Source organism: Heptranchias perlo, chromosome 30, assembly GCF_035084215.1.
Source record: "Heptranchias perlo isolate sHepPer1 chromosome 30, sHepPer1.hap1, whole genome shotgun sequence".
NCBI lineage: Eukaryota > Metazoa > Chordata > Chondrichthyes > Hexanchiformes > Hexanchidae > Heptranchias > Heptranchias perlo.
Window position 1 is genome coordinate 16,067,583 of NC_090354.1, and position 26,675 is coordinate 16,094,257.

The 26,675-nt window shown below is 39.9% G+C and overlaps 1 protein-coding gene across 1 annotated transcript; it reads left to right on the forward strand.

The window, feature by feature from the left end:
- The first annotated feature begins 345 nt into the window (after positions 1 to 345).
- Positions 346 to 26,675, forward strand: tut1 (terminal uridylyl transferase 1, U6 snRNA-specific). The gene is made up of 10 exons (XM_067968979.1): positions 346 to 516; positions 5,146 to 5,336; positions 6,762 to 6,971; positions 9,444 to 9,558; positions 10,342 to 10,472; positions 11,307 to 11,545; positions 13,662 to 13,771; positions 16,935 to 17,057; positions 18,720 to 18,812; positions 20,321 to 26,675. The coding sequence occupies exons 1-10, from the start codon at positions 441 to 443 to the stop codon at positions 21,415 to 21,417; spliced, it is 2,385 nt and encodes a 794-aa protein (XP_067825080.1). The 5' UTR covers positions 346 to 440; the 3' UTR covers positions 21,418 to 26,675.

Genomic DNA, 26,675 nt, shown 5'->3' on the forward strand with positions numbered 1-26,675 from the left:
TTTCTTGTTTGAGGTTAAAGGGCCTATGCTGAATTATTTCTCTAGTCCCTAGGCATAATTCACTGTAATCTTGTTTAACAAGTCACTTTACCATGTGACAACATTCATTAAAATATATTTATATATACACAAACACATTTCCATTAAAAACAGTGGATTTGTTGATCCATTTTTGAATAATTTTGGAGTAAAAGATTTAATTCAGATACTCAGCAATGAAATACTGACTGTACAGCGCAGAATTCCAACAGAAACCCCAGGGGAGCCATCCTTCCTCAGCTCCTCCACCCCACAGAATTGTGACCTGCTCGGCGGAACATTTGCCCAGACGTCGGGCTCCGGGGAGGGAGCGCAGAGTGACACACAGTGTGTTGTGAGGGAGGAGGGTTTGAACAGGCCGCCGCCGGATTTAAAAAAGCACCATTTTAAAGAGCTGGAGCATGAGCGAGGCGGACATCAAGCCGCTGGTGCGCGGCGGTTACTGCTGTTCACTGTGCGATGTCCGTGTCCCGAACAGTAAGTGGCGAGAAGGCCTGAGCCTGGGACCGCGGTGCCGAGGCCTCTAGAGCAGGGAAATAACTGGCTCCCAGCCCCGCGGCGCAATTCACCAGTTCAGGCGATTCATCAGATCATTTTTAGTGGGAACAAAGTTGGAGCCAGTTGTTGCTGAGCTGTGTCCGCCCCCCAGACTCCATGGGCTTTACCCATTTGTTTTGACGGCGTGGCCCTGTTTACGGTGCTGTTATATTGTGACGGGAGAGTCTGACTGAACTGTTCACACTCCCAACTGCACGGTTAACGTGAAGCTGTTTGATTTGCAATCACGGTGTAAATACAGCCTGAGTCTGGCATCAGGGTCCGACCTGTCTCCCTGGAGGAGATCATCCAACTCTGTTTGGCTTGGAATCAGTTTGACACAGCTTGGTACCTAATTTATACTTTTGTGGTTTTGTCTTTTACACCGACGTTAAACGTGTGTGTGCGTGGAAAAGTACCAGCCACCTCCAGGAGGCAGTCTCATGTCTGTGCTTCACATTTGCCGATCTGGGCGTGCCATTTTTATTTTAGAAAAGTTACATGTGGCCCATTGGATTACTTGGGAACTTAGTTTTAATGTTGGGAGACAGTGGATGCTTACACGGAATCTGTTCTTGCATTATACCATCATAGGAAGGAGGCCATTCGGCCCATCGAGTCCGTGCCGCCTCTATTGCAAGAGCAATCCAGCTAGTCCCACTCCCTAGAATCATAGAATGCTTACAGCACAGAAGGAGGCTGTTCGGCCCATGGAGTCCACACTGGCTCTATGCAAGAGCAATCCAGCTAGTCCCACTCCCCTGCCCTATCCCTGTAGCCCTGCAATTTCTTTTAGTTTCAAGTAGTTATCCAGTTCCTTTTTGAAGGCCATGATTGAACCCCCTCAGACAGTGCTTTCCAGACCCTAACCACTTGCTGTGTTAAAAAAGTTTTTCCTCATATCACTTTTGGTTCTTTTGCCAATCACCTTAAATCTATGCCCCCTGGTTCTTGACCCTTCTGCCAATTAAATGTATACAGCTCCTTGTCACTTGGCAAAAATGCAACAGGTAGCGAAAAGGTACCAAGAAAGTTAGGACTGCCAGCTGCATAACTCAGTGCATTGTACTCTGCAGGTGCTGGTTTGAAACCTGGAGTATAACATCTCTGATATATCTCGCCTTAAAAAAAATACTAAACAAAACTCCATAGTGAGTTTGTGATCTCTTAATTACATCTGTGACGAGAGAAATGGAGTTAATGTTTCAGCTCGATGATCTTTCGTCAAAACTGGTAGAAGTTAGAGATTTAACAGTTTATAAGCAAGTGCAGACGCAGGTGGAGGAAAGAACAAAAGGAAGGTCTGTGATAGGGAGGAGGAGGGCATGACTCATTAAATGACAAAAGGGATGATGGTGCAAGGCAAAAGGGAGTGGTAATGGGACAAGTGAAGAAGCAAAAAATGGTTCTAGAGTAGCTGTAAATGGCAACAGCAGAACCATTACCAGCATCTGCTGTCTGGAAAAAATGGAAGCAGAGGTTATGATCTGACGTTGAAATCAATGTTGAGGCTGGAAGGTTGTAGAAGTGCCTAATCGAAAGTTGAGGTGCTGTTCCTCAAGCCTCGGTTGTGGTCAGAGTGGGACGGAGAATTAAAATAGCAAGTGACCAGAAGCTCAGGGTCACGCTTGCGGTCTGAGTGGTTCAGCAAACAGAAAAACTGTTACGTAATAATAAAGGCAGTTGCTTTTTGTGATCCTCTGGACAGAAGACTGAAGAGCTGCTTAACTGAAGCAATATAAAAGATTAGAAGTAGTTGAAAACATGTTTGAATAATTGCTATTGAAAATTTCATAGTTTTTAGGAGAAAAAATACTTGATATTCAGTTAAAATGAAGGATATATATTATATATACACACACCTACTCATCATTTAGGTGTAAGTTCTTCAACTTTACTGGTTTGAGTAGGAATAGACTGAGGAGAATGAGTCAGGGGCACTGTTCTGAACAATGGTGGTAAATCAGTACTCCTTGTATTGAGAAGCTGCTGAGGAACAGAAACCAATTGGCCCAATTTCTCTATGGTTTCCAGTTGTGAACCAGAAAAAATACTTCTAAATCACAGATATCAGATTTTTAATCCAGAGTAAAGTAAGTAATTATAGTTGTTGAAACAAAGTCTATAAATTCTTTTAAAAGGGAATTAGTTGCTTGAAAAAGAGGAATATTAAAGGGTTTGGTTGCACATACAAGAGTTGGATTAGACAAAGTGTCTTATAGAAACATATAGCACAAAAGGAGGCCATTCAGCTCATCGTGCCTGTGCTGCTTTTTGAAAGAGCTATTCAATTAGTCCCACTCCTCTGCTCTTTCGCCATAGCCCTGCACTTTTTCCCATCCAATTCCCTTTTGAAAGGTACTGTTGAATCTATTTCCAGCACCTTTTCAGGTAGTGCATTCCAGATCATAACAACTTGCTGCGTCAAAAAATTCTCCTCACCTCCCCGCTGGTTCTTTTGCCAGTTACTTAAAACCTGTGTCCTCTGGTTACCGACCCTCCTGCCAATGCTTCTCTAGTCTCTCCACATAACTGAAGTCCCTCATCCCTGGTATAATTCTAGTAAATCTGCTCTGCACCCTCTCCAAGGCCTTGACATCCTTCCTAAAGGGTGGTGCCCATAGTTGGACAAAATGCTCTAGCTGAGGCATAACCAATGATTTATAAAGGTTTATCATAATTTCCTTGCTTTTGTACTCTATGCTTCTGTTTATAAAGCCAAGGATCCCTTATGCTTTTTTAACAGCTGTATCAACTTGTCCTGCCACCTTCAAAGATTTGTGTAGGTAAAACCCCTAGGTCTCTTTGTTCCTGCACCCCATTTACAATTGTACCATTTAGTTTATATTGCCTCTCCTCAGTCTTCCAAAATGCATTACTTCACACCTCTCTGCATTAAATTGCTTCTGCCCATTTCACCAGCCTGTCTATGTCCTCCTGAAGTCTGCTGTTGTCTTTCTCACTGTTAACTACAGTGTCATCTGCAAACTTTGAAATTATGCCCAAGTCCATGTCATTGATATATTTCAAAAAGAGCAGTGGTCCTAATACCGACCCCCTGGGGGACACCGCTGTATACTTCCCTCCAGTCTGAAAAACATCTGACCACCGCTACTCTGCTTTCTATCTCTTAGCCAATTTCGTTGCTACACTGTCACTGCTCCTTTAATCCCATGGGCTCCAATTTTGCCAACAAGTCAATTACGTGGTACTCTATCAGATGTCTTTTGAAAGTCCACATACACAACATCAACCGCCCTACCTTCATCAACCATCTCCGTTACTTCATCAAAAAACTCAATCAAATTTGACAGACATAATTTGCCTTTAACAAATCAGTGTTAGTTGTCATTTATTAACCCATGTTTTTCCAAGTGACAATTCATTTTGTCTGGGATTATTATCTCTAGAAGTTTCCCCACCACCGACGTTCGGCTGACTGGCCTGTGGTTATTGGATTTATTCCTCTCCCCCTTTTTGAAAAGGGGTGTAACATTTGCAGCTCTCCAGTCCTCTGGCGCTACTCTCATATCCAAATAGGATTGGAAGATTGTGGCCAGAGACTCCGCTATCTCCCCTTACTTCCCTCAGCAACCCAGGATGCGTCCCATCTGGACCGGGTGACGTTTCTACTTTGAGTGCTGCCAACCTTTTAAGTAACTCCTCTTTATTCTTATCCTATCCAATTTCCCCACTACCTCCTCCTTTACTGTGACATTGGCGGCATCCTCTTCTTTTGCAAATATAGATACAAAGTACTCATTTAGTACTTCAGCCATGCCTTCTGCCTCCACATCTTTTTTTTGGTCCCTAATCGGCCCACCCTTCCTCTGACTATTCTTTTACTATTTATATGTTTATAAAAGATTTTAGTGTTCCCTTTTATGTTACTTGCTAATCTTTTCTCATACACTCTGTTTGCCCTTCTTATTTTCTTTTTCAGTTCTCCCCTGTACTTTTTGTATTCTGCTTGATTCTCTTCTATATTATGAACCTGATATTTATCTTGAGCCTCCTTTTTCTGTTTCGTTTTAATCTCTATATCTTTAGTCATCCAGGGAGCTCTAACTTGGGATGCCCTTCCTTTCCCCCTCATAAGAATGTGTCTAGTCTGTAGCCGAACTATCTCCTTTGAAGGCTTCCCATTGCTTATTTACTGTTATACCTGCCAGTCTTTGTTTCCAATCCACCTGGGCCAGATCCCTTTTCAGGTCACTGAAATCAGCCCTTTTGTGGTTGAGTATCTTCACCTTTGATTGTTCCTCCTCCTTTTCCATAACTCATTTGGAGAAAAGCACTAGCATACATTTGATGGGCCAAATGACTTGTTCCTGTGCAGTGACATTCTATAGTTTTCCTGTTTTTTTTAAAGAAAACTGCCCTGGGGTGACAGCTAGTGTCTGAATTTCAGAATCCTTGATGCTTTGTTAGAAAATTCCTTAAAATCAAAAAGTAAACGTACACTAAAAATAGATCTAGTCTAAATTTGTTTAAAGTATATACTCTGGCAAAGCGGGGGGATAGGTGGTTGCCTTCTTTTTACAGTTCATGCACTTTTTATGTTTTTAGGTCCCAGCTTAAATGATCACCTTAAAGGAAAGAAACATCAAAAACTTCTGAGTGTGAGAACTACCAGGAAATCCCAGCAAGAGAAGAGTGTGTTTGTGAGTGGTTTCCATAAAGGCACATCCAAACTGGAGATCACTGATTACTTCCAGAATTTTGGCACAGTTGCAAGTGTGATAATGGACAAAGACAAAGTAAGTCCAATGCCAGATGACCTCAGTATGGTTATCAATTCAATCTGAATGCTGTGGAGCAGATAAAAAATTTGGAGGGAAAATAGTGGGATGGAATCTTTGAAGTAAATTGAAAAGTTTCCTGCCACTAGAGTGAGCTCTAATTACACAACTTTATTGAGGGCCTCTAATAGTAAATGCATCTATAAATTACATTGAAATGCTCATTGAAATCTTGTTTATAGCTGCAAATAAATGAAAAAAAATTGGATAGCTTGGTTATTGTTTGCCACAGTAAGCATCACAAATTTAGAGAAGTCAGATTAAACAAAACTCAACCCCAAGCTCTCTGGTGCTTCAGCTGGTTAATGTGCGGAGTAGGGTTACCAACTCTGGTAGGGGGCATTCTTGGAGATTTGATCAAGTGACAATCAGACCACATGGCGTCTGATCACACGATGTCTGCAGATGTTATTGCATTTACTGGCTGAAAGGTGGGTCCCTGTAGTTGAGTATCTTTGCTCGTGATTTTGTGCCGGCAGTTGTTGTGCGAGAAGTTCAGAGGCCACGCCCCAGCAGGCAAAGATGGGAAACCGAGGGCAGGGAAGAGGAGAAGCTGAAGGTGGGAGGAATTTTGATTCCACCAGTAACTAATATTAACTCACCAAAATTGTGCTGATAACTAATAGTGGTACTGGTAACATTCAGATCCACCTCATAACCAATAACAATACAATAACTCATTGATAGTCTATATGTAACTCGTAGGAATAGGTGTAATGCCCCAATATTCGATATGTAACTAGTAGTAATTCTGTAACCTGCTGATACTCTGGAACCACAGCTAGAATCCCCCTGCGCTGCACAAGGTGCGGTCCAGTTCCCCGGTTGATGCCACTTTTAATCTTTCTCCCTATCTCCTTGGACTCTGGTTTGGATTCCAGTTCTGTGTGAAGGTGAATACTCTGGCTCTGACTGAGGCTCCCAGTTCAATCTGTAGTTGGACTTCACACCTCAATATTGGCCGGCACAGACCGACCTGAACCAAACCTGAAAAGCCCAGGACATCCATGCCTCATTCCAGGAGACTACTGGGCAATCTGGGAGGACAGGCAACCCATTTAGTGAGTAGTTGAGCCATGCAGGTGAGGAAGGTCTTGTTTGATCCCTAGTTTATGCTTTTACTTGCTCCTGCAGCCTAGTTAGACACTAAAGGGAACTTTATTGGTAACCTTATCTTTGTTCTGATACACCAGATGATATGATACAGTTGCCTATTTAAGAAATTTGTGATTGATTAGAAATTGAACCAATTCACTGATTTGAATGTAACTTATTAATGGCTTCTATATAAGGTTACTATGAAGCTACTTTTTATTTATAAAAACCTTTTTGTAATTTATTAGTCTTGAATGTGATTGCACAATATTGTACTTCCATCTGCAGGGTCTATATGCAATTATAGAGATGGAAAGTACTGAGGAAGTGGAAAAAGTGCTGTCTTTTGCACAACACACTATGAATGGTCAGAAACTACGAGTGAAGCACAGAGAGAATAAGGAGTTCAAATATATTCCAAAGAAGAAGCAGGACCCTGGGAAAAAACAGTTGATTGATTTTGAAGAACTATCACAGGCTCTCTGTCAAGCAGTTGATGTAAGTACTTTGGAGATGCTACCAGTTAATTAAAATAATGGTTTAAGATTTTTAGCATGTATTGATGCAGCTTGAAGGTGGAGTCCATTAGCCTACCCCAGAGATGTATTTACTCCATTTTCTGACCTCAAGATGTTGGAGAGGCTTAGGGAGGGAAAGAAGATTGGAAGACAAGTCACCGAAGGCACTCTTGTTCATCCTCGAGTCGTGAAGACCTTGGAGCAGGTGGTGTGAATGCTGTCTTGGTTAGAGGGAATAAAAGAGGGAAGAAAATGCATTTAAAAGGGGTTTTCAAATATAAATTTGCAGAAATAAAATGCAGTAATCCACCGGGAATTTCCTTGGGTATTCTCCTGATCGGCTGTAACGGGATTTCTGTCGAGGAAATTAATGGTGATCATGTTAATCTGTCTGCTGTCGTGGTGCGATGCTGAGCATAGGTGTGTTCTGTTTAGATTATATTCTCTGGGTGAGTGTAATTTTGATCAAACACGGAAATACATTTTATCCATAATTTGCTAATATTAATTCCATACCGTTTTCATCTGCTGTGGCTAGCATTTTAAGGATTAAGAGCAGTAAGGGTTGATGATTCACTGAATACTTGAATGTGCAGATGCTTCAGGTGAGACTTTAAAAATGCCCCATGTCTTTTGGAGGTTCATTGATGTGAAACATTTATTCTGATATTAGAGATTAAAGGTTGCATTAGGCTCGGATGAAGTGATCAGCAATTTCCATTTTTTGTCTGCTGCTTTTTTTGCATAGACTAATGCTATATTTTTGATGAGTACATGTCTGGCTGTTCCAATCTTTTGCTGGTTAAGACAATGGACAGATGCATTGACTGCAAAATGTGATTGAAACAACCAATATGTTCCAAGTTAACCTTGTTCATAACTGTGTATGATCATGTGTTGTGATCACTGGAATCAGCCCAATTTGGAATATTGATTATAAAAATAATTGGCACAAGCTGTTCCATACATAAATGTGTTGGATAATGAAGGATAACATGTTGTCAAATTGTAATCTAAAGATGATGTGATCAGATAAAACCTGAGCAAGCCTTTTTTTTGTTGAGTTTATATTCTTGGACCTTCAAGTTTAATAATCAAATTTGTTCCTCGAGCTGCTTTTGCTCGTAATCACTAACTCGAGCCAAGAGCAATATTAGCATTACAAATTTTTGCTGTCAGAAAATACACCTTATGGTATTTTTTAGAGTGTGGATTTAACTGAGAGCTAAAAATACTGCAAAAGGGAATGGTGGGAGATGTTACCTCTGAGGTGAGAGCAACTTGCTGTCAAATTCACTTAATTTCAAGTGGTGTTTCTTTGCAATAGGAAACTGCATATCTAAACGTCTTATATCTGAACAGATAAGTCTGTCCATGGTTTATGCAGCCAAAGTGGACTGGGCTTTATTTTTGTTTTAAATACCATCACTAGTTTATTCAAACAAAATCATTTGTTTAGTGTCCAAAACCATCTGCAGCTATTATGTTGTAACATTGCACACAAAGAGCTCCATTGCTTCTCCTTCGCCCAGTGAATTTGGCGATGATTCATCCTGTCGTAATTTTTGCTTTACGGTTTTCAGTATAATTTTAATTTAAGGGAATGGTATACTTTCTAAGAGTTAAGTAAACAGCTTATTCTAATCAAAGTACTTTAATAGGACAGAATCTTGCCACGCACAGGTAATTTAGCTGATGCCTCTCATCAAGAACTTATTATTGATGTGCAGCATTCATCACTCTATTGGAGAAAAGGCAAGCAAATTAGATAGCAATTCCAAATGAGATTTTGTGGTGTGGGATGAGGCAAATAATGAATAGTTTATTCATTACCATAAGGAGAGAAAGTAACGTTAGTTTTGAAAAGTGCATCTTAGCATCTACCGTGTGAATTGGGAGGAAAACATTCAGAATCGTCTTCAGTGATATGGAGCAGATGCAGAATGTCTCTTTGTCTTATGCTATGCTAGCATGTCTGCATCGTTAATGGGTGGATATTGAGATCCATGGACAGCCTATAATTAAGATAGTTTTTTTTTAAAGTTGGAGAGAAATTATACAAAGGAAAGTAAATGCCTCAATGTAGTTCCCTCTTCAAATAAATTCCTTGTTAGCTGACATCATAGCTGCCTCACATTCGTGAGAGCTAACCTATTCATTATTTGCCTCATCCCACACCACAAAATCTCATTTGGAATTGCTAACCTATCTCTGGCATCAGCCCACGCTACACAATCAGATCTAATAAAATTTACCTACGTGGCCATGTCAAGGGTTATGCAAAAACTATTCGAACAAGCATTCTATTTTTTATTTCAGCTACTCATAGAAAACTTACTGCTGAATCATCACAAAAGATCATAGCATTTGGGTATCTATGTACAAGTAAAACTGTTGATTACTGCTCTTGATTGGAGTGATTAAATCATAGCAATACTTTCTTGTGTGACAGGTTGATGAACAACTGAAGCAGTTATTGCAGCTGTTTGAGTTTACAGACAGTGAGAAAATGCTGAGGAAGCTGATTGTGTCGCTGATAGAGGAGGTCTTCCTAGAATTCTTCCCAAGTAAGTGGTCTTAATTTATTGCTTGAATGTTAACAATTGTGTTACACTACAAATATGAAATGGACCAACGTTAACTGTAGGGCCTGCTGTTCAAAATGTATATGTAGGGGCCAGCAAAAAAAAAATTCTCACCATGTCCTTGTTGCAATATCGTTTTTCCCGTAGATGAAATCACTCTTTAAGGCTTTTGGAGCAACTGTCAATTAGACTAAAGATTGTAGTAAATTTCTGCTCAGTAGATTTTTTTATTTTTGTGTTTCGTGCTCATCATTTTAGATATTAGTGCTGAGAAATGAAACACTTTTCGCACTTTGGGAATCTGGTATGAACACCAGGCACTCATTGCACAGGGTGCTGAAGTCCAAAGTTCTGTCTACCCTGCAGTAACAACGTGCCACAACACCAGCCCTAGACAAGCACCTACTACTGCACAAGAATCTCCCACAGTCGGAGTCCCAACTTTGTGCCTAATTAGGGATAGTTTTTACACCATGGCTTCGTGGGCAACATCAATTCACATTGGACCCAATAGACAGAAGAGACTTTCATCCCATCAACCTGGGTTGGATTCAAACCTATGTTTGAGTTGAAAGGCTGGCACTTAACCCCCTGCACCATACAGTTCTTCTCAGCAGGCATTATTTCAATCATATGTTGGTAGAACTTATTTCAGACAAGGAATGGTTTCTCTTTAGGTTTTCTAAAGCATTTCTGTCTTTTGATCTACTGACAGTTGAACATGGGGCCATAGTGGCAAGTAGCTTAATGTGTTTTTGTATTTAGGTTGTAAAATCTTGCCCTTTGGATCATCAGTGAATGCGTTCGATATCCATGGCTGCGACATGGATTTGTTTCTGGATCTTGAAAACACAAAGACTTTCCAGGCTAATGCCAGTGCCACAGCTGAAACCGAAGTACATTTTACATTTTTTCTTTGAGGGATCCGGTAGTATCTGCACAACGTTCAAAAATATCGCAAGATTAGAATTTCTCCAGCTGTTGTGTATATTCTGTCACTGCATACCGAATGCTGTTTTAAAGAGCTGAGCATCCCCAAGAGAGTATTAAACATTCCAATTTGAACATGCATTAAAGAAACACCCCAGAAAGATGTTTAGAAAACAGGCCCACGCACCTTCCATAAATTCATTTTAGATGGAACATGGTCAGTTTCTAGCTGTTCCATTGGAAAAAAAATTGGAATTGACCATGCCTGACCTCCCACTCTGCACTGTTTCCTGAATTAGAGCAACTTCTGGATAAGTGTAGATGCTTTGAAATGACGCACTTGTTATTTTTCAGTTTTAGAAAACTAGCTTGCTTTACTAGAAAATGCCCGTAACAGCCTTTGAATGATGGAAAGAGACGAATGTATCCACTTTTATTAATAGATTTTGCCATGCAGTTATTTAGCAACAGATTTCCTAAGTCTAGCCTGCATAATCTGTCTGCTGTAACCCATCAGTTCTTCTGTTGGGAACTCTTAGAGTAACCTTAATATTGGTGTTAAGTAATTTCTGAGAAGACAGAGTCTCACTCCATTTTGCTCTGAAGTCCTGACTCTGGATTTCCACTATAACCTTAATGTCTGTTTTGTAGCTCTGTTCAAGTTGTAGTAAATGCACCCTAAATCCTACCCATGAAGGTTTTTTAAAATTGAGAAACCTGGTGAAGGGTGAAGAGACAAAAGGTGAAAGTTAAGAAGAGTAATACAGCGGATCCAAATAACATGCTTTACACTATTACAGGAGGTTAAAGGAAATAAACAAGATGCTCAATCTGAAACTCAATCTGAGGACTCAATCTTGTCTGACATAGACCTAGAAACTTCAACAACAGCTGAGATGCTTCAACTTGTAGCGACTGTGTTGCAGAAGTGTGTTCCAGGTGTTCACAAAGTTCAAGCTGTCACCACTGCCAGGCTACCTGTGGTGAAATTTATCCATAAGGAATCAGGATTGCAAGGAGACATCTCTATTAATAATAGGTACTGAATACATGAAAATAAAATAGTGGTTTGTGTTTGGAAATTGTATATATCTGGACTGTTCTGGAGAGCAAAGATAACTTCTCCACTACCAACAGTTTCCATATACCTCTCTGTCTCCTCCACCCTCGCCTTCCAACAAGTGCGAGAAGCTTATGGACTCCTCTGTCACTACGATTGAGATTGTTCATTCAGCTGGCTTTGCTGCTTCCCCAGCATCTTCGTCCTGAACCCACGTCTCTCTCCTAGTTTCTCTCCCATCTCCCTGATATCCTCTCTGAGCTCAACTTGTCCATGAGCCCTACCTCCTACTTCCTTGACTCCATTGCTACTAAACTGCTGACCACCCAACTTCCCTTCCTCCCCTCCATTCTAGATAACATTAGAAATGGTTTCCTCTCCTCAGCTACTATCCTCCTCAAAAAACCCACCCTTGACCCTGCTTGCCTTGCAAACTACCATCCCATCTCCATATTCCCTTTCCTCTCCAAAGTCCTTGAATATGTTGTCGCCTCCAAACCCGTGCCTATCTTTCCTGCAACTCCTTGGTTGAATCTCTTCCATCAGGTTACCATCCCTGCCACACCACTGAATTGGCCCTTACCAAAGTTGCAAATGACATTCTCTGTGACTCTGACTGTGGTGCATTGTCACTCCTGACTCACCTGCAGCCTCTGACATGGGGTCAACCACACCATTCTCCAATGCCACTCCTTTTGTTCTTGTCTTGCTCAGTGGGACTGCCCTTGCTTGCTTCCACTCTTGCCTATTCGATTGTAGCCAGAGCATCTCCAACAATGGCTTCTCTCCCCATCCCTCCACCATTATCTCTGGAGTCCTGCAAAGATCCATTCTTGGCATCCTCCTTTTCCTCATCTACATCCTGTCCGTTGGCAACATACACATACAAGGAGTCAGCTTCCTGATGTTTGCTGATGACGCCCAGCTGTACCTCTCTTTGGACCCCTTCACTGCCTCCATATTGTCAGACTACTTGTCCAACGTCCAGTTTTGGATGAGTTGCAATTTCCTCCAGCTAAACATTGGGAAGACGGAAGCCATTGTCTTTGGCCTGGCCACAAACTCTGTACCCTTGTCGCCAGTTCCATCCCCCTCCTTGGTCACTGTCTCAGGCTGAACCAGACGGTTGGCTACTTCGACATCCAATTTGATCCCAAACTGAACTTAGGACACCATATCCTCTCCAACAAAAAGAGTGTGTCTACTTTCATTTCCATAACATGGCTAACTGCAATCCCTCCTTCAGACGATCTGCTGCTGAAACCACATCAACGGCTTTGTTGCCTCCAGTGCTCTCCTGGCCCAGCTCTCATCCATAATGCAGCTCATTCAAAATCCTGCTATCCGTACCTATCACGTACTAAGTCCCGCTCACCCATCACCCCGTTTTCGCAGACCTACTTGGCGCCCAGCCGCCAACAACTCAAATTTAAAATTCATCCTTGTGTTTAAATCCCACCATGGCCTTGCTCCTCCCTATCTCTGTAATCTCTTCTAACCTAGAACTCTATGTTCCTCTGACTCTGGCCTCTTGTGCATCACCCCCCCAACCCTGGTCCATTCATCCCACCATTGGCGGCCGTGCCTCCAGCTGTAATTTGCTCACTAAAGCTCGCTGCCTCTCCACCTTCTCATTCTTTAAGACCTTCCTTAGACTCCGTATCTTTGACCAAACTTTTGGTCACCCCTCTGAATATTTTCTTCTTTGGCTTGGCATCCTCTGTGATACGCCTTGGGATGTTTTCTACATTAAGGGGCAGCAGTGTAATTGCTACATTTGGCTCCAGTGCCCCTAGTAATTCACTTTTTTGCTCTTTTTATCATTCATAAACATGCTCATAAACAGGTCCATCATGTGACACATACTGTAGTACATAAGTAACATTGTAAAGTCAGATGCAACTTGATACAATGTTACTTGTGCACTACAGTCTATATCACCGAGATGGACTTCTCTATAAACCAGTGACCTTCAATACAATTTGTGACAATTTTAGTTATCTATGCATTTTCCATGCACAAGAAAGTAAAATAAATGTTTTTGATCGCTTGTTTGAAATTACTACAAAAATAATAGGAAGGTCTGTTTTTATAGGTTGGCTGTACGCAACACAACATTTCTTCAATTATGTGCTTCAATGGATCAAAGAGTGAGGCCTCTGGTTTATGCTGTTCGCTACTGGGCAAAACAAAAGCAACTAGCTGGTAAGAAAAGCTCCCTTAGCTGCAGTTCAGTGTATGTAGCCTTGAAGACTATCCGTATGGAGTAATAACCTAACCAGAGATAATTAGTTGAGGATGGAGACTGTCGAAACTTAACACTATACCAATGCACTAACACACTCAGACCAGTATCACAAAGGGAAAAGTTTTACTTTAATTGACTTATATGCAAGGGAAGCTGTACTCTGAACAATGGTCAGAATAACCTCTTCACTGAACAAAGGAAACAGTTCACATTTATACAGTTTAATTAGCAATGTCCACCTGTCATAGAATATGGGCGTACATGTACATTCTTTATTGGTTCAGGTAGTTGGTCAATCAAGTAGTGAGCCTGCCCCCTCTGGACGTCCATAGCTCATTCCTGTTTTGGCACGTAGGCCTCGTAGGCCTGAGCACATTATCCTCCCTACATTGTAAAGCTGGTTATCAGTAGGGCTGAAGTCAGTCTCAAGGCCACATGGCCTCTCAAGAAACTGTATTCTCATTATATTTTATAGTCAGCAATACCCTTATCTGCTCGGGGGGGCCAGACAGTACTAAGCACCTGCACAGCCAACTTAATTATCAACATACCAAGGCTTAAACGTAATTACACAATTGTGTCTTTCTCTGTGTGTGTGCTGTAGCTACCCCATTATGTGAGCCAAAGAGCTAACATGGTCAAATATCCATCATGCATTTCTTCTTTACTATGGTCAAGTAACTGTTCACGTATTTCTACATTAATGTGGTCAGGTATCTCTTTATGGATTTCTACAAGACTTCAGACTGAAAGAGGAGTTTAACCTAATTGAAAGACCATCTAATGTTACTATCCATGTAACTGCTTGGATACAACATATCTAGCAATATTATAATGTGATTGGGCAATTTGCTTTTCCAATTTGAAAGAACCAAATCTCCTTGTTTTTAATCTGACGATATATCTAATTTGACTTACCCCAAAGATATATATTTTAGTAAATATTTTGTAATGACTTGCAGAAAATAAAAGGAAGAATGTATTAAAAGGTGTATAGCAAGTATAATTGTTGGTATAATACCAGCGACTTAGCTAAAATTTCTTTAGCACAGAGGAGTTTGCTATAATGAAATCCAAAAAGCTGTAAATTGACTGGTTTGATTTTCTTCATGATTGCATATGCTTTTTCTTGTATTATTTCACTAACCTCTATATCTGCTGTACCTATTGTTAGAGATGCTTTTTCAGAAAAGCTTGAAAGTAAGGAAGGAAGAATTTATCAGGTGGCCTGAATGGTGCAGTGGGCTAGTACGTTATCCTGTCACCTTTTGTGACCTGGGTTTTGAATCCAGCCACAAATGATGGAGCAAGTTTTATCTGCAATGAGTTTGAGAGGTGCCAACCCACTTCAGGGTGCACAACACAAAATTGAGTATAATTTTACACTACTTTTTCTCTGAATTGCCAGCCTGGGCAAAAGGGACCATAATTATAAATAAGGACAGAAATGGAGAGAATTCGCACAAGGGGTTGCTCGTCTGAGTTTGTAGTTAAGGCACCATATTGGAACAGAACAGAGGCAGGTTTGCTACTTGTGTGACCTTTGCTATACCTGACGTGGAGTAATCAGAGAAGTGTTCAGTTTCCCAGCTGTGATATTCCTCGCCTTGAAAGACATAAAGATTCACCCAACAATGTGAATTTAAATAGATAGTGCTGGGAGTCGGCAGGTCTGTTATTGTTTATGAAGAGAAAAGATTGGTTAATCTTTCATCAGAACTAGAAGCTGGGAGATAAGTAAGCTCCTTTATATGACTGATCAAATGAAGAAGGAATGGTCGAACAGGTTAAGAATAAGGTGTACTAACTATAAGTAGTTTTCACCTCGAAAGAGGTCAAAAAATGGTGACTGGCATACTGCTTAGTCAGTCAGTGAAAAGACATTGGAAAGACAAAAAAGGTGAAAATAGTCCCAAAACAGAAGGGAATGAAGGGGAGAAACAGGTGCGAAAATGAAGAAGATACTTAAAATTTGAACATTAATTTCAACTTCAGACCAGAATGCTACAACATTCCAAGGAGAAAGAGGAAATACTGGAACAGTTTAGGAGGATAAACACAAATGTAACTTTAAATGAAGAGTTGTCCACATTAATTTTTTGGTTTAGATTAAACCTGCTTATTCCAGTTGTCCTGATAGCTAAGTGGGTAAATGTACTATGTAGTACAGCATTGAGCCATGCAAAACTACGAGCTCGAGCTTAACCCTTGGTCTGTGCTGAAAAAGAGGAAGCAGCTGGAATGGCCTCCGTGAATGAATGGCACATCAGTATTTACTGTTCGCACATGAAAAATCACCTCTGGGGTGATGGATCACAGGGCTGATGCACTCATTTAGCTATATTTTAGTTGGAGTCACTGCCTTCAACAGAGGTATTAAGGAAGAAAATCGGAGGAAAAATTGGAGGAGGGATAAATGCTCTCATCAGTTCTTTAAGCACATTTTCCATTAACTTGTCAATATACTAAATGTAAAAAAAAAAGTTAAACTGTGTATGTATATATATAAAAAATATATAATATGTATGTATATGTATGTGTGTATATATATATAAAAAATATATTTGTAAATTGTGCACATGTTTATATTTAGATATAATTCTTTGTAACAATGTTATATTTCTGTTGTTTTTCTTTTGTCATTACCTAGTTATACTGATTCCATTCTGCCCCGTAGTATATATGTGAAGTTTGCACTTAGTGGCTTGCCTGAGAATGTCCAATCAACACCACCTGTCAAGCAGATGCGACTGCCATTACTGGGAATTAAACCAGAAACCACACCTGTATGGAGGAACTACCTTAAAGCTGCAGTACCAGCTCGCTAACTTCAGGTTTAGCTTTAGTCAGTATGTTCCAAGGACTGATCTTCTAATGTGAAATTTACCATAATCTCTGAAAGAGAATTGAAGAAGCAGTATTTGTGGCATCAACATTGACAGAAATAATCTGCAATTGAATATATGAAAATTGCAGGTTCAGTTTATATTGTAAAATCTGATTTTTCATTGTTAGTGAACTAATAACATTGTGGCTGCTATTTAACTTCTTAAATCGTGGTTTGACTAAAAATGTTTACACCTCTTTGGCTATATAATTTATTTTTTACTTTTATCTCAGGAAATCCTTTTGGAGGGGGGCCATTGATGAATAATTATGCAGTGACTCTCTTAGTTGTGTTCTTCCTTCAGAACAGGACACCTCCAGTTCTCCCTACTGTGAACCATTTAAAAGAACTTGCAGGTACAGATAAAAAAAGTAGAACTGCTGCGCAAAACTTCTGCTAAAATATAGTTAAAAGACAAGTTGTAAATTTTGCAACAGGTCAGCAAAAGGTTTTTTAGTGGGGGTTAACCAAACAAATTTCAAAATTTCCTAACCATTAGAAGTTACTTCAGTTGAGTGAAATTCTAGAGGACAGTGAATTTCATTTCTTCTTCCTCATGTTTTACTTGGTACTTTCAAGAACCCAGTACCGCTTCTTCAAATGCACTGTTAAACTTGCACTTTATAGTTTTGCTCAACTAAAGCAATTTTTATAAGGTATAACCAGTATCATTTTCTGGTAGAAATATAGTATTACAAGAACAACAAAGTTGTGCTTGAGCACTGTCCTTTCAGTTCGGGGATGGATTTGAATTCAGCTCAGACTGATGGGCTGAAAGCCTTCTCCTCAAGGGTCCTACATGAAATGAGATTGAGCAGTTTCAATCCAGCACAAAAATGCATATTAGACAGTACTAATTGGGCACTAGAGTGGTTACAACAAAGTGGAAGTGTGGGTAAAGCATATTGTTGGGGCAATGTAGGGGGAGCTTTCCCTAACCTTAAGGGTGCTTGTTATTATCAATAGGTGCAAAAACTAAGCAATAGGTTGCATACCCCAGCACTAACATTCCTTACCTGAATGAGCGCAAAATTTAACCTCTCCAAAAAAGTTAAAAACCGGAAGTACAAAAAAAGAACCAAAGCAAAATACTGTGGATGCTGGAAATCTGAAATGAAAACAGAAAATGCTGGAAACACTCAGCAGGTCAGGCAGCATCTGTGGAGAGAGAAACCAAGTTAAGGTTTCAGGTCGATGACCTGCCATCAGAACTCAGAGTTTGTTCTCTCACCGTGGCTTTAAAACTTCTTTAGTGCCATGGGGTGGAAAGGCACAAGTTTGATTCTCCACTTTCCAGAGTTGCTGTTGTGCTGCATGGTGGAGCTGCTGACTGGAAACTTAGATGGAAATCCTCCAATGGACTGCTGTCTTGTACCATCTGTGTGGTAAGCTAAGAATGGCATTAGCAGTGAGCTGGGAGCAGACTGGCTGCCATAACTTGCCCTCTTAGCCATAGGAGCTGCATTGCTTGAGCATTGTTTGAAAGGGGAGATGATGAGTGGGTAAAATACGGTGTTTTCTGCAGAAGAGGATGCCTACCCCCAAAGTTCTCCTAACTCCATAAAGTATGTGGAACTTTTTGATAAGGCTGGGATAGCACAACAGCTTGTAACTCACTCAAAAAAAAAAACCTGTCTTATGATTGCATTGATGAGTTATGTAGATTCTCCGTCAGGCATTGGAGACTGGCACCAACAATCTTTTTGTGGCTGGTAAAATGGAAATGCTCGTCCAAGCTCTTTATTCTTGAAATAAACCAAACTGGAGCACCTTTATTTTGACAGGCATGCATTGGGGAAAGTTAACACTTGGTGGGTTAGTCCCTGATGATACCCCTAGCTTCAGTAGATAATTGATCTTGGAGAAATGTATATTGCATCTTGCAACTTGTAATACCTTGTAGGTAATACAAGTTTTAACTTTAGTCATTATACTTTTCATGTCTATATTTCAAAAATGGTAAGGTATGTACAACTTTTTAGTGAAGTGGAAATTAATATGAGGATCTTTTTATTAAGATGAGGACGACCAGTGTATAATTGATGGCTGGGACTGCACGTTTCCAAGTGATGGCTCTAAAATTGAACCCAGTGCAAATTCTGAAAGCTTATGTAAGTATTTAGTTGATACTAATTTTTATTTTTAATACAAATTTTTTATAATTTTTAATGCAGTGTATTAGTTACATAATTATGTGCGTATATAATGAAAAGTACTGTATGCTTGTTTTGCAAAACTTTAAAATTAAGGGGACTGGGTAGTGCAGTGAATTAAATACTGGCCTTTCAGTTCTGCGACATGGGTTTGACTCCAGTCCAGACTGATCGGATGAAATTCTGCTCTGTCTGTTGGCTGTCAGGGTCCTGTGTGAAATGTGTTTAGGCAATCTTAGTCCCGCCCTAGGACAAAAGTGCTAGTTTTGAACTAATTTCCAATCTTACTCGGAACAACCATAGAATGATAGGTATAGAAAATGGAGGAATGTCACACTGGTGCAGTGGGGAATGATCTTCTGAAGTTGGAGCAGATAGAGTCATAGAGTTATACAGCACGGATAGAGGCCCTTCGGCCCATCGTGTCCGCGCCGGCCATCAGCCCTGTCTACTCTAATCCCATATTCCAGCATTTGGTCCGTAGCCTTGTATGCTATGGCATTTCAAGTGCTCATCCAAATGCTTCTTGAATGTTGTGAGGGTTCCTGCCTCCACAACCCTTTCAGGCAGTGAGTTCCAGACTCCAACCACCCTCTGGGTGAAAAAGTTCTTTCTCAAATCCCCTCTAAACCTCCCGCCTTTTACCTTGAATCTATGTCCCCTTGTTATAGTACCCTCAACGAAGGGAAAAAGCTCCTTAGTATCCATCCTATCTGTGCCCCTCATAATTTTGTACACCTCAATCATGTCCCCCCTCAGCCTCCTCTGCTCCAAGGAAAACAAACCCAATCTTCCCAGTCTCTCTTCATAGCTGAAGCGCTCCAGCCCTGGTAACATCCTGGTGAATCTCCTCTGCACCCTCTCCAAAGCGATCACATCCTTCCTGTAGTGTGGCGACCAGAACTGCACACAGTACTCCAGCTGTGGCCTAACCAGTGTTTTATACAGCTCCATCATAACCTCCTTGCTCTTATATTCTATGCCTCGGCTAATAAAGGCAAGTATCCCATATGCCTTCTTTACCACCTTATCTACCTGTTCCGCCGCCTTCAGGGATCTGTGAACTTGCACACCAAGATCCCTCTGACCCTCTGTCTTGCCTAGGGTCCTCCCATTCATTGTGTATTCCCTTGCCTTGTTAGTCCCTCCAAAGTGCATCACCTCGCACTTTTCCGGGTTAAATTCCATTTGCCACTGTTCCGCCCATCTGACCAACCCATCTATATCGTCCTGCAGACTGAGGCTATCCTCCTTGCTATCAGATTAGAGGCAACTTCACTCTGCATCTAACTGCTTCATCTGACTTGTGTTTGTTGCTGACAGTGGGTGCCTGAAATGGAAACTTTTCATTCCCCAGCACTTGAAACCTTCATCATGAAATGGGCAATTTTTTTTTGACAAGTTAAAATTTTGCTGAATTTGTTAATCTGTCCCTGGAAGTCTAACAATTTATATTTTAATGACAGGTGTGCTTCTGACAGAGTTCTATAAATTTTATGCACAGTTTGACTTTGCTGGAACTGTCATTTCACTGAAGGAAGGTAAAGTTCATCTTGTAACTGACTTTATTGGTCCTGAATCAGACAAAAAACTCAGACTTGGGCCAATTAATATCCAGGATCCGTTCGAACTGAGTCACAATGTTTCTGGAAACATTAATGAAAGGACAGGACAAAAGATTAAGCGACAATTGGATGAAGCCTCCAAGTACTGCCGTAGCTTGCAGTATCAGAAAAAATCCAACAAAGGGAAGATCTGGGGCATAGTCAGATTGTTTCAACCTCTGAGTGGTACTGACTGTTCCCCTGCACCTTCTCCAGCAGTGGATCATAGTCCAGGCAAAGAATTGAGCCATGGTGAGAATATGATAACTATTCCCTTCAAGCTGTCGTTTCTTTCAGAGCAAACAAGGAAAAGACTGCATGGATCTCCAGATTTCAGAGAAGTCTGGTTTGACAAAGTGTGTCACGCTGTTCTATACGTGATGGAGTCTGTCCTTAAATGTAGTTGTTCATGTACTGAGGGAAATAATGTACAAACCGATGAGGGCAACGATGCTGGTGTAAAGAACAATAGCTTTGGTGGAACTAGAAGCAAAGAGGAAGAGAAGGACCACTTCGGATTGAAGAGACCGTATCCTGTGGAAGAGATAGCAGAAACATCAAGCACCAAAAAAGCAAGGATCGAAGCCCCACAGTACCAGAGAGAAGTAACATGGCACTGTGCTGTTTGGAACAGAGTATGGGTCGGACGGAGAAAAATGAGACGTCAGCTCCATTATAGAGCAAATGAACCTGATGCAGACAATAGCATGAATATCAGTTCCTTGGAAATTCAAATAAAAGTTACTGAAGCTATATTGCAGCAGGAAGGGAATGAGGATAAATCTAGCCCATTAATGATGTTTACACTCAGTGCCTTTCTGGTTGGAGGTAATGAAGACACAAGAACTATGATCAGAGTTACCCCCATTCAACACACTACTTTATTCCTGGAATTCTTTCATTTCCTAGAATCATTTGTTCCTAAGATGACTGAAAAATGCTTTGAGAAATCTGACTAAAACATCAAGGATGTGGCATTGATGTGGTTACATTTGATATGTCCGCATTCTTAATAGCTTTATTTTTTCATAAAATAGTGAACTGACTTCTGAAGTATGACAAAAGTTTTTTTTTCTCTAATGTACAATGAGGTTGTGTATTTCTTAGATCGACTCAGATTTACTCAATTTTTTTCTATCATATAAATAGTATAACTATTAAATCATGGATCAAAATATGCCAAAAATGCAGTGGGGTAACCGTGACGAAACTCATTATTACACCAACTTTCTGCAGCAAAGAGTGACGATATGTGGCTTCTTCTCTTTGTACAGTGAGCTCCTGATCTGAGCTGAAGTTATCTGGGGAGAAACCTAGTGGAGGTGTTTCCTCTAGTGGAGGGAAATGTCGGAGAACAAAAGATTTCTACATTGACTTGCTTATTTTACTGACTTGGCAAGTTTGAGTTAATGGGGATCTCAAGCTTATTTAACATACTAAATTTCAATACGTTATTTAAAAATGGAATCTTCTCTCCGGTTTATGGACATGTGTTTGTTACACTGCGCTCAGGGATTCTGTTATATTTTGGGTGATAATCCAGCACATGACTATGAACTCCAATCTTACTATGCAATGTTGTTACTAATTGTAACTCAATTCGTTTTAGATAGTTACTAGTTTTGATCAAAATTGCAAATGTATACTGAACTTTTGCATCAACAGTGACTTTTGTCCTTAAGTTCGTTTTTGTGGGCACTGTAAATGCTCTTTCTATCACTAGCCGTCTATTTTTGTTGTACTGTTGATCATCTGGTTCTTTGTACTGATTGGTTTGCTTTTGTTCTATTATAGTGATCTAACAAGGAAAGTTTTCCTCTGACTCTTGTACTTTTGCATCAATAAAAAGATTCGAGGGATACATACCAAAGTAGTTAAGTTTTCGAATATTGCCAAGAGAAAATTGGATTTTGGATTTTGCCTGTAAACAGATCTTTGGCTGATATTCACGATCTGAACTTTTTTTTGATGCATAAGTACAACAATGCAGGAGAAAGTTAATCTTGTAATACAGCCCAAACTATTAGGGATAATGAAGAGATGTGTGGCCTTCCTTCCTCCCTCTTCCTGCCCCTCACCCCCCCCCCCCGGTGGTGTTGTGATGAATATTAATTTACACGCAAACAAATTTTTTTTTAGAGATAGGAAGAATGCAGTATTTTTTAAATAGGGCTAAATACAAAAGAACATGAATGCCGTAAGATTTTGAATTGTAATTATTTCTCAAACTTGCAATAATTATCACTATCATTAATTCTTCAGTGTGAATGACCTTCATCAAAAACATTGGAGTGTGGGGGTAGTCATCCATGTTAAAAGATACTGTCAGTGTGGAATGGGCAATAAACTGCTGCATAAACTTGATGTGGCTATAATCTAGTTTGAAGGGTCCGATGGCAGTTATTGTGAGTGTGTTAGAGCAGGGGGGGGATCCCTTTCTAATTGGAGGAGGTTGATTGGATGCAGATGGCCAATATTACAAGGAGGGGAGGAATCTTACTGAATATCAGCATTCCACTAAAAAAAAATTTAATTTTAAATGTTGTTTAGGATTGCAATTATCACCATTTTTCATACTTGCTGATTGCACATGGTTAGGAAAAAAATTGTAACAAACTTAATTAACACCTTTTGAAATATAGTGCATGAAACACAAATGGAATTTGATAAATCTATAATGTGTTTCCTGGACTTGTGCAGCAATTTTAATTTTGAACTTTCCCATCCTCACAACTATATTTTAGATCTGATGACTTTTTAATCACATTGTGTTGAGCATTCCAGGCCCCATCGTATATACATCTTTGAAATGAAATGATTAGTTTTAAAATAAACATATACTAGTAGATATCCTGTGGTATTGCCCCTGATAAGTTTGATAAGCTGTTTTGTAATGAAAGGTGGTTATACCAATTATCTTGCAATGCATGTTAAAGTGGAGGTATGTTTAAGGTAGCCTGTGCCTTTAAGGCACAAAATCCTAATTGCTGTTTGGTAAGGGAAGTTTGCAGATCAGAAGGAGTGTGTATATTTTCGACACCATGTCAGAATAAAAGAGCATGAACATCTCGCTCTCGCACTCTTGTGTTTTTGACACTTGGAAGTGTGACATTTGAAATGTGTGGATGCTCTCAAAACTTTTGTGTGAGCATTTTTATAGTTTGAATGTGTTAGATTTTTACAAAGTATGTTTGTTTTAAATTGCTTAATTGTTAATTCTGAAAATAAAGTTATTTTTTAGTTTATTGTTTGGTATTGGCAGAATTTTATTCTGTGTCATTGAGTTGCATGATGCTAATGGTATTTAGTGAAGTCTACACTGAGACAGGCCACATATTGCAGCTCCTGCTTGATATTTATGGCACTGGTAATTTACTTACCCAGCCATTAAATGTTGCTAAACAAGGCTGCACTGATCAAAACATTTAGCTTCTACCTGGCTGACCACAGTATTGCTCTTATCCTGATATCACAGAATACCGCTTGCAGTAGTATACAGCGAAATACTGAGAGATAATTTCCTTCAACTTGTTCATCTTGAAAAGATGCGACTGCTCGCAAATATGATTTTCCCTAAACTGAAAAAAGCAATGAATGATGAAAGTCCCTACTGGCCTTACCTCTCCCTATCTCTGTAACCTCCTCGAGTCCTATAACCACCCCACTGAACTCTGCATTCTCTGGCCTCTTGTGCATCCCCCTCTCCATTTGACCCATCTTTGGAAGCTGTGCCTTTAGCCACCTAGGCCCTGTGCTCTGGAATTCTTTCCCTAAAGCCCTCTGCCTCTTTACCTTTCTTTCCTTTAAGACCCTCCTTAAAACCTCTTTGACCACGCTTTTGATCATCCCTCTTAATATCTCATTTGGCCCAGCATCCATTTTACATGATTATGTCTCTGAAGCACCTTGGGATGTTTTTCTATGTTAAAGGCATTATATAAATGCAACTTTTGACTTTACAGCTGAGATACCTGTAAGAGAATTTAATGAGGTTTTTGATGTTTAGTAAATAGGGCTTAATAACAGCTGAGCTCAAATTCTACTGTACACTTGTGTGGTGACTCAATACCCATCTCCCTTTCCAACCCCCCTCCCCACCCCCCCCCCCCCAAAAAAAAAATGTGCTATTTAATTTGTCAGGGGCCACATATCTGGAATTCAGAATTTGCTGGCCTACAATTTTCAGTACATTAAAATTAATTGATGGAAGATCATGGGCTTGTGAATCAGCCATGTGCCCAACAAAATGTACATTCCTAATGCTAAAGATGCAAATTTACCCCTACATTTCTTGTAAATTAGAGCTATGTGTAAGAGTTGATACCAATAGAATGCAAAGATTTTATATACATTAACCTTTGTGTTTATAATTGTGCTTATACGTATTTCCTTACAGGTGATAGTAAGATTTGAAAATCAGTTCCTTCAGCCTGTGTCCAGCTGAATTGACTGCATTTGCCTGTGCAATTCTATACATCTCCAGTAGGAGATGCCTGAGAGTAGCTTTGAGGTAACTCACCGGTTACTTTTTCCATAATTCTACTGAAGTGCTTAACCTCTGAAGCTTCCCTTTTATGGCCTGGCTGAGACCAGCAATTTGATGGCTTATCATTGCTGTAGACTCAATTTGTACACAAGCAAGCTGCTTCAAAGCATCAATAATGAACTTGCCTTCTTGAATACCTTAACATTCTGGAGTGTAACTCTTTGCATAATAATCCACATAAAGACTGGTGCAGAACTTGAATATGCGATTGAAGGAGCTTTGTGAAGAATTGAAAAACAAAGTTTGCATTGCTTCATCAAAAGGTATAGAGATCAAAATGTGATTCAGCCTTTCAACTATGAAATAAATGAAGATTTTGTGTACTGATGATGTCTAGACTGAAAGATGGCAACAAATGTGGAGTGGAATCAACAGAAGAGTACAATGAATAAATCAAATCACTGATTTTGAAGAAGACACTGAGTGAGAGAAGACATAGGGGCAAAGAACTGTCCTCCAGTTGGAAGAAAATGTGAGCTGAAATTGCAAGTTACCTCTTTTGGAAAACTGGCAACTGAAACCATCAAGATGTAAGAAGTGTGGATTTATGTACATTTGAAAATACATTTGCAGTATCTAATTGTTAAATTATTCCAGGCTTTTTGCTTCCAGTATATCTAGAAATCTATTTCGTGTTGGCCACTCTGAAGAAAAACTTCCTGTTATCAGTCTTAAATTTATGTTTTGTTGAATCAGTGTTCCCATGATCTCACAATAGAATGTAATATTCTGAATTTACCTTTTCCATACTCTTATCTGCCTTGTATACCTCCCTTATTGCCTCCTTTACAGGCTGAAAAGCCCAAGTTTCTCTAGTCTTTCCTCATAACTAGGATCAGCTCTTCTCTGCACAGTGCTTGAATCACTCTCTTGGTTCTCAGTAATCAGAACTCAAACTACTGTCTGACTAAAGCACTGTACCATTTAATCAAGACCTTCTCTAACTTATACTCTACTGTTTCAGCTACGCAGTTTAACATTCTGTTGGCTTTACTAATTGCTGCTATGCATTGGTTGGACATGTTAAGCATCAAATCTACTAAACCAGTTCTTGAGTCTCTCTCCACCTCATCCTTAGCTATTTCAACACCGTTCATGGAGTACGTGTGTTGCCCATTATTCCTTCCTGAGTGCAGTAATTTAGACCTGTCTGCATTAAATTCATTTGTCATTTTTCTGCCCATGTATATATTTTGTCCAACTGAATTCTGTAATTTCTGAACTGCATCTTTCAATTCCACTGCCCCTCTGGTTTTGGTATCATTGGCAAATTGGATGAGTTAAAAATCAGAAGACTTACTCAAACTAGTTGAGCAATTATAGTAATGCCAGCATTACTATACACCTTGGGGTAGAGTTTCCGCTTTGGGCGCAATCGGGAGATTACAGCTCAAATTTCTGAAAATTCAATTGCAAAATCAAACCTAAAATCTTCAATGAACCAGCGCAATTGGGCAGTGTAATAGAACGTAATTGTTGCTATTTTTTTCTTTCCATTTAAAAAGTATTCCTTGATATATTTAAGCGTGGTAACCTGGTGCCGTTTTATTAATACAGATGAAAATGGATTTATCACCAAAAATAAGCATTTTTGATAAGGATTTCTAATCCTCCACCTGTGAGTATCTGAGCACCCGAGAATAAAATCACTGAAAATGACTTTAAAAAGAC